This window comes from Cryptomeria japonica, chromosome 5, assembly GCF_030272615.1.
Source record: "Cryptomeria japonica chromosome 5, Sugi_1.0, whole genome shotgun sequence".
Taxonomy (NCBI): domain Eukaryota; kingdom Viridiplantae; phylum Streptophyta; class Pinopsida; order Cupressales; family Cupressaceae; genus Cryptomeria; species Cryptomeria japonica.
Genome location: NC_081409.1, coordinates 262,221,328 through 262,230,715, shown reverse-complemented (window position 1 = coordinate 262,230,715; position 9,388 = coordinate 262,221,328). Strand labels below are relative to the sequence as shown.

At 35.7% G+C, this 9,388-nt stretch overlaps 1 protein-coding gene across 5 annotated transcripts in view; it reads right to left on the bottom strand.

Moving 5' to 3' along the window:
* Positions 1-2,493: 2,493 nt before the first annotated feature.
* Positions 2,494-9,388, bottom strand: part of LOC131058346 (ion channel CASTOR) — a 117,797-nt gene continuing 110,902 nt past the window's right edge. For 4 of the 5 annotated variants that reach the window (XM_057992220.2, XM_057992240.2, XM_057992235.2 and 1 more), the window contains 4 exons: positions 6,955-7,149; positions 5,009-5,101; positions 3,896-4,159; positions 2,494-3,755 (listed from right to left, as the gene is read on the bottom strand). In XM_057992220.2, coding sequence (XP_057848203.2) covers positions 3,537-3,755; positions 3,896-4,159; positions 5,009-5,101; positions 6,955-7,149 — 771 coding nt within the window. In that variant the 3' untranslated portion in view covers positions 2,494-3,536. The remainder of the gene's footprint in view (positions 3,756-3,895; positions 4,160-5,008; positions 5,102-6,954; positions 7,150-9,388) is intronic. The other variant, XM_057992227.2, reaches the window with a different exon arrangement.

The following is a 9,388-nucleotide window of genomic DNA, read 5'->3' as shown; positions in this document are numbered from 1 at the left end:
CCCATGTGAAGAGCACTTGTGTACTTGTCATGAGGTTATATGGGCATTCCTTGATGTCCCATCACTTGGCAAATGATGCAAAACAACTTTTTTGGACAATTTATTTTAGTGTGACCTTCAACTTTGCATTCAGTACACCATAATTATTTACTCTATTTAGTAATCCCTTTCTCGACTTTGAGCTCCTTCATCATCCTCATCATATCTCTTTGTAGGGCTTCAACCATCTTTGATTTGTCGTCACATTTTTCTTTAATGCTCTCGCCATCTTGACTTCCACTTCCCTTGAGAGGGTGTCTTGTCTTCACTCCCTATGTCCATCGTCCAATTATAGGCATCGACAAATTTCATTTTCTTATGTAGTGAAGGGATCAATCCTTCAATGGACCATCATTTCTTTTAATCCATTCACCAACTAGTTTTCCAACTTCAACAACAATTCTTTACGCCTACGATTATAGGCTCTTCCATTCTCATGTTTTCCTTGCGTAATATTATAAATCTTTGCTATGATCTCGTTGTCATCCTAAAACAATATAAATTTTGCCTTGAATGTTTTCTTTAGTTCATCCCATGAGGATTTGGACTATGCATCAAGTTTTGTAAACCAATCTATTATTATGCCTCGTAGCAATGATTTGAGTGCTCTCAACCAATAATCTTTGTCCTCTTATTCACTTGCTATGTTTACAATGTCGAACAAGATCCCCAAATCCATTCCCCGTAAACTTTGAGAGTTCCTATCTTTCTACACTTTGACTCATTGGGGGAGTCATCGTTCTCCTTCCCTAATGTGTTCCTTATGCCTTAAACTTAATTGGACTATTTTGATTTCTATATTTTACCTCTGTCTACACAGCACCCATATTGTACTATTGACTGTGTTAATTAATTAATTAATAATTAAAATATAACAATCGTTTATTTTTTAATTAATTATTAAATATGATCAATAGTACAACATGGATGGTGGATAGACGTCTCCCTATATTTTGATACTGACTTGCACTCTTCACTGCGTACAAATCCTCTAACTATCCTCTTTCAACATTTCTTGCACTCGGGTTGTCATCAAGGTCGTTTATATGCTCCTTTCTTTTGGGGGTCTTCAACTCAATTCCTCAAGTCTTGGTTTTTTTTTTTAATGAATAGCTCTTTGTTACAACATATGTTATTTTCAAATTTTTTCAATTAATTCATTTCTAGGGTTTCCTTCTTCCTCATCTTCGTTTGACATTTACTGTATGAATAGATTTCTCGCTTAATCAACGAAGTCTTTGTATGCCTCTTTAGGAAGTGGTAGGCGCGCTTGACTATCTCCTCCTACTCTCCCTTCGTATGTTCTTTGGTTAAAGCTTTTCCTCTCTCCTCAACTACGACTTCGGGCTTCGACTTTTGATCCATCGGTGGGCTTGGACTTTCAATTAGAAATTCTTCAATTCATTCAACAATCCTCAGTCGTTTTCCTTGCTCTCTTATCTAGAAATCTTACAATTCCTTATGTTAATTCATAGCCGCTTAGAATACATTTCCTATCTTTGTCAGGTTGTACAGGCATTAATTATCGAGAGTACATTTCCTACGAGTATCGCGTTCCTCTTCCTCTCTTTGATTCCTCTCTTCCTATTATAGCATTTGTTGCGTGCATTGTTCTTGATCCCTCTAAACCCGAAGGTATTACAAAATTATGAAAGTGCATGCAATGAGCCTTGGTTGTTTGTGTAGAAGATGATCAACCTCTCTTCTAAGAGCTTCCCTCCAAACATGTTATTTTAACGAAATATCCCACTTCACCAAATCTTGTGTAAGTTGGTCTTCCCTTGGCTTGCACAAGTTTGTCGGTCAGTTGTCCCATTACATCGCCATGATTCTCGACCATATATTATATTTTGCCAAGGTTCCAGGATGCTATGGCACCAAATGTTTACTCACTAACTCTACTTGAACGAGCATCAAAGAAGTAAACAAAATAACAAAAAATAGTAATAATTCATAGCAATGCTTCCACCAAGACATGTCGTTTAATTCATTCATAAAATTTGCAATAGATATAGGAGTTTATGAATGCAATCCCAACTGAATACAATGAAAAATATATAGAATAGCCAATGGTTGTTGAGAACTCCAACCGTCAACAACTACCAACTAACAACAATTGTAAGGAACTCCTTAATTACAAAGCAGCTACTTTTATTATCTATGTGCTACATTTCCTACAACCAAGGTAATATAAAAATATATACGATGCTGTTTTATACCTTACCAGCAGCTTGGTAGAAAAAAGGGTATATAATCTCACTTGCTATGCTGATTGCTGATTATTTGGGCATTTAGGCATGTGGTACTCTGCAAAATTCCATTGACAACAAAAGAATGCTTGGGAATTTAGGCATGTGGTGCTCTACAAAATGCCATTGACAAACAAAATAATGTTTGCATTAGTTGGAACCATATTTGTCTTTAAGCCTAAAACGTATTACCCTGAGCAGCAAGTTAGGTGGGAATGTATCATATAGAAATGTACCTGCATCTAATATTCGAAAATACTAGCATCCCAAAATATGAAAAAGCAATTAACTCCTCTGTTAGATTCTTATCTCAGTTCTTGTTTGTAACATCATTCTTGGTCACTGTTATTTCTGGATTAGATTGTGTTCCTGGGCATTCTTGGTTCATAAAAATATGGAATGAACTGTCAAAGCAACTTCATACAAATAGATTACCGGAAATGTTTTGTATTGTATAGAAGATGCAACTTTTCTCCAGAAAGTTCAGAAGGAAAATGATTTCTGAGAGACCGTATCTTACATGATATGCTTTAGAGTCTTAAGGCATTGAATCTCAAGCCAACCAGAACTATGTACCACCAGCATCCTTAGAAGTTATTATTCAGTTCCTGCTTGGCACCAGTTGCCACCAAGCATGGACGTAGTTTTATTGTGTGGACAATATCATAATAATCAATCTGATTGTACATCGCATCTGTATCATGTCCCAAGAAATATGATGATTGATAGCTCCTATGTTTGCTGTGCAGAGAACCGCATGGAAACTGCTAGATACAGAATGCAGGGAAAAAATTATCTTTAACTAATATTATGGAGCAGGCATCATTTAGAAGGAAAGTTAGTAGATGCCAGGGGGCAGGAGCTGAAACTTCGCAACACCCTCTTTACTTGTCTTCAGAAATTTATAGCCTAATGGCAACTGTATGGAGTTTCAAGTTAATTTTTTCATTATCCTTCAAAATTCTCAGATACAGATTTCCGTCGCTAATCTGAAAATTCAAATTTCTGTAGCTGAGCAGAAAATTTAAGGTACCACGGAACCATTTCATCTGCATGATTCTCTAGAACTCTTGAAAAGCCACATAGTAAATACTGAAAGTCCCCCCTTCATGGGACCACTAGGTTAGAGACTTTAAGCTTCCACTGTCCATAATGTTTTGAGCGACTTTTAGATATGAACTACAAACAAATTCTTTGAGTCCAACCTTTCCTGGGAACAATTTAGCTCAAGGTGTCAACCAAAGCAATTTATTCATCCTCAGCAAGAACAACAAAATAATCCTCTACTGACCACCTTCTTTGGGTGCCTTTGTCTGGAGGGTTGATGATTGGTTGGTCTGCAGATGCCAAACGGTAGCCTATAGCAATTTCTCTCCTCTGTCGTGCGCGTACCATTATTTCATAAAAATTTAATTCTTCCTGGTCATCCAGGTAAAACTCTGCACGACGTATGTACATCTCATTTCCCTGATTTCAAAGTGCACCAGGGTCAGATGGCAATACAATGCTAGTTGCTTCCAACTAGAAAGCATCCAAACATGATAGATAAAATTTATCTAAGATTTTATTTTTTCCTATATGAAATAACAAGATGATGAGGATTGTACCTCTTCTGAAAATAGTTCCTCTAATACACAATTGATCTGCCTGTCCTCAGCTACCATAGCTAATGCCATGCTAACAAGCTCATTTGAAAGAACATAATCACTAATTCTAGAAACAGTTAAAAGGTTTTTAGTTCTAGAATCTAGGATTTCACTTATAATGATTGATTTGACAGAAGCCTGTTGCATTTCGCCAATCCAGGAGTTTTCAGAATTATTTGTTTGATGAACTTGAGTCGTATTGGCTTCCAAAGGCAAACGCTTAGACTGCAATACAAAAAGAAAATATACTCATTGTACTTTGCTTATCTTCTATCAAATATAAGCATTCACTGAGTCTCCTTCATTGACATGATAAACCAAAAAAAAAGTTTTGCCTTTTGAATAACAGATCCATTCTATTTGTTTTAACAGTATGGACAAAGTAAACCTGTTGACATTGCATTGTGGGAGATTGCAATGCTTAAGAAGTTGTTAATGAAGTACTGTGGCAGATAGCAAAACTTTTGATGATACAGATTTAGTGTTGGATTCCCCTTTATTATGAAAGCAAAACTCACCAATGTTCATAGGATGATATAACTTCGGACTCCAACATAAAAGAAAGAAGTAATACATCCAAGAAACATATGAAGTTGGAGTATTATAGATTGGCTTTCACGAAAGGAAGATGTTCAAATCATAATAAAATACAGCAAATTACTTGTATAATATAAAATGGTTTAAAATGAGACCTTTGCACATTTATGCAAAAACCAAAACTATTGACAAACAGTTTAATATAATAATGATTTATGCAAACAGGATGAAGATCCATATTCAAATTCCCAGGAACATTCAAGTCCCCAGGAAACATGAGAATCTTGAAATTGGGTAAAATACCACATCCAACTCACTGAATGCAGCATACCCTAACAGACAAGGTAGCAACTAAGGCAAAGGCTATCTCACAAGGGGAATTTAGTACCAAATCAAAAAGGAATTCTGTTAAAGAGATTATGGCAAGACTCAAATTTTCTAATACAATATATATTATAATTTTAGGCTTCAGCAATTAAAACTAACATACACCAAGCATAAGAGCTATAGTAAAGAAGTCAATATGTAAGTAAAGACCTGAATATCACGGATTAGCAATAGAGTTGCGAGAGATTGAGAATCTGCCTGGACAACTGAGCCATCCATCGACTCATCTGCAAGGATCAAAATCTGCAATCATATAGGAAATACTTCTCAGACACATGGGGAGTTCTATTGACCTATAAAACTGTCTAAGCTATCTAAATTTCAATTCATTATGTAGCCAATGAAAAAAAAATCTTTTCAAGATTGAAAATACAGAAAGGACTTATTGATATATAATTTGGAATTACAATAATCAAAAACAAGGAGAGCAGAACTTTTCCTAGCATATAAATCATGAATGCGAACTCTGAATGTGCTCACTAAACTACATACATAATTGTTTTATTACTACACAGGTGCATGAGTGAAATGTTAAAGGAAAGGAAAGGTATTAATAAGGTCGACTATGCCTACCATCCTGCATTTATACATGTTCTTAGACAACTTAGTACATTTTGTAGCAGATGTGGTCATCCCTCAAACTTGATTGCCCTGAGACTATGATGGGGCATGTTGGTTCTTAGTCTTGCACCTCAAGACTTATTGAAATCAATGATCATGGGAAATGAGATCATCACTCTGCCTTGATCTTTCACTAAGGCACAAAAGCAAACCAATGTCAACAAGATGTGGCATCCTCACCTCACTTTTGACTCTGCAAGGCCATGGGAGGTGTCCCAAAGGTTGTTTTTTAAGATGACCTTACATAACAGTGAGAAATATCTGCAGGCAAACAGGACCTCTAATGCAAGGATGCCCTGTTGACTGTCCCTAGCAATCCTATACATGTGCAGATCAGAACCTTAATTAGAGAAGAAATATGAAAGATATCTAACAACAACAATGCCCTCAACATAGCACAGACCTTCAAGTTTGCAACAGATAGCTCTAATGAATATGAAGCTCCTGGAGCAATGCAAATTTGCTCGAAAACTAAGTCAAGTGGATTCATATGGTTAGTATCCATTAACTACAGAATCCTTATTTTACAAAAAATGAAAACACATTTTGGAAGATTTGATTAGTCTCATACAATCAAACTAATGCCAAAATCCATTGGGCCAAAAGACAGATCAATACATTATCAAAAGACTTACTATATCCTTAAATCACTCAACAGACATCACAGTGCATTAGACCTCTATGAGATAAATAATGAATACTTATAGCACAAAATTAAGATCATTCTTAGAGGAACAGAAATATCAAATCAGAGAAAACATCATCATTACCAAAAATTGATCCAAATGCCATAGCATATTAATGTGAAAATATTTTTGCAAAGGGCTTCAGAGCCTTTCCAACAGTTTACCTTCCCAAAACAAAGAACTCTTCATAAACTAACATATGACTAACAAAATAGCCCATGATTAGCAACCAGTGATTCCCTGTGACATTAGCTAATTCTCAGCAATCCTTTGACACGGTACCTCAGCTAGAGTATTCAGACAATGTAAGGCTTCTGATACTATGACTCTATGGGAGAAAAGAAGTCCTTGGCATCCAGACACTGAAAGCAGGGGAAAAATAAATGGAGCTTAGGGATGAGATTTCTATTTATAGCTTGTGGAGACAACATTCACCCAATAGATGTTTGACATTTGTCCCTTTCATTCCTTTCACATGTGAGCTCTCTTAGTTCAGATGGTAGTATTTAGTATTACTTAAAATAATTTCAGCAGCATTGTTCTAATATTGGTATTTATACAATCATTTAACTAGCATCTCCTCATTGTCCCTGAAATCCAAGAAAAAAAATTGTGTACCCAATATCATGTCTGCTCATCCTTGAAACTCAAGGAAACACTGATTAATTGTGACAAATCCAAATATAGCTGTAAAAAAATCCTTATGATGATACTAGTAAAATTGCATAATAAATGGAAGTTTTCAAAGGGAATAGTCTTACAATTTCAGCCACAGTAATTGCAACTTACAGCATCAAACGTCTCAAGAGGAAGACTCTCAAGGTGGCGACGAATAGCTGCATTTCCCTCCCGATGAACAAGTGTTATATTTTCTAAACGACTTGGATCAAGGCCACCAACAATTAATTTGTTGTCCCTTTCATTTTCTGAAACCCTATTGAACATCCACAACTCTGAACTAGGGGCCAAAAATGCATCAAGTACCTGTAAATGTTGATCAATAATCATTTAATTCCATTAACTGTGAATTACATAGGAAAAAAATCCATCCTGAAATACACAAATTCATTGCAACTTTTCCTTTTGTAAACCTAAATTTTGATTAAGCTGCTGCAGTTTCATAGTTGTAGAAAAAGAAAAAAAAATGCACACTACGATAAATTAAAGAATGTATTGAAATTGCAAAGAATAATCAAAAGTCATTCAAAAAAAATATCTAGGAAATATAGCATTTCTAATTCTCGTTTCTCTTTACTGAATTTCACAAATACCAAATCCCCAACAGCCTGCTCCCTCTTCCAGTTTATGACAGAGGATTGAGCAGGAGATGCTCATCTCTTTATATTACACAGAAAATATTTTGAGAGCATACTGGTTGTAACTTGGAAACAATGCGTTACTTTCAGTCCCAAACTGGCCCAGAGTTTCCTCCTACACTCCCTCCCTTCATGTTACAACCTCAAATATCTAATAAAAAGTTTGTTTTTTTAAAAATATTCTCTTTGGACCATGGACCAACGTATAGAGTACATAAGTTCATATATGAGAGTTTGAGTTTGAGGAAAAGAGTCCCTTTAATCTTGAGAAAGGATCCAGTTTGGGTGCCTAATAAAACAATATTGAGCTTGATAACAACAAATTCCTAAGTGCCCACATATACAATAATGAGAGAAGAAAGAAGAAAGAAGAAGCATTTATTTAATAGAGAAAACCCTTAGTGGCAGAGAGGCATATGTGAGAACATCCATGTCTACAGATTATCTCCAGCTCACAGTTCTTAATACTCAATTTGTCAACCTGCTACTTGTAGGCTTTCAGTTTGAAAATTTAAAATATCCCTCCACTTAAGCTTTATGACAACATCCAATTATTATTTATTTATCTATGATTGATATTGGAATGGATCTATGTGCATTCACTTAACTTGGGCCTATTGGAAATTGTTAATCTGAATATTAGAAAATGAAAGTAATGGTTCAACTATACCCCAGCAGTCAAGGGTTTTTATGCAAGTTATTTTAATTCCTCTTTTTATACATGTGGATGAAAATCTAGAAAGCAATTATAGCAAGTAGTGTCCAACTACAAAGGAATTACAGGCAGCCTTGACGAAGTTTTCTTGAGGCTTTGTAGGGATCTGAGGTATGTTTGTATGTGACTAGCAAGGAAAATTAGAAATTCTAACAATTGCTGAGGTGTATTTTCAATAAAGGATATGGCTTCTGACCCAGAAGAATTAGCCTCACCATTCTCAATCTCAAACCAAACAGCCTCAGCATAGTCTGACATAAATAGAAGCCTCGCATAAAACATGGTGAACTCTATAGTGAAAATCTAACATTTTTCAGACAGCAAAATTTGCTTAGTGACACAATGAACCTTCCAAATCAGAATTAAACAGGGATTCGTAATGCAATACTTCAAAGTCACTATCGCTGTCATTTTGAGAGCCATCAAGTTCATGGGTTTCGTGAACCATGCTGATCTGTTATTAAAGGTATGCATTTGTTTAACCATTTTTGTAATGGACATCTATGTATCAAGCATGAACATGTACAACTATGTATCAAGCATGAACATGTACAACTATATACCAGGCTTGAAAAAGTATAACTATTTTTTATCTGTGTTAAAAGCATTGATGGTTTCCACAAGCATTTTTAATTATGGTAGCAAGAAGTATAGATAAAGCTCAGGTACATGTGCCGATACAGTTCTAATCTACTATGGCCTGGGTACAGCCCTGGATACACTCAGGGTACCACCTGGGCGCTCGGGTTCACTGTGAGTCCTTCTGTGAACAACCCACAACAAACCCAAGTGCACAGCAAACCCAAGCGCCAAAGCAGCACCCTAGGCGTACCCGTGGCTTGGGATGCCAAAAAGTGCAATTTTTCAACCAAAAATAAAAAATTAATCTACGCACTCCCTCCAATGCATTCATTCACCCTAAAGTGAGGGTATTTGGTGTTTGCAAGTCATTTGACAAGCACAGAACACCAAGAACATTTTTTCCTCATTGCAAGGTTTTCAAGGTTGCTTTATTTTTTTTCGAATGTGAGTACTATGAGGGAGTAAGACCTACACCAAAAGGTTAGGAATCGCTGCACGCGGAAGATTTATCCTTCAAAGGTAATAAATATTTCATTTTTCTTCAAAATTTCAATAATATTTTCAAGATTTTTTACGTTTTTTAATTTTTTAATTTTTAAAGTTTTGAATA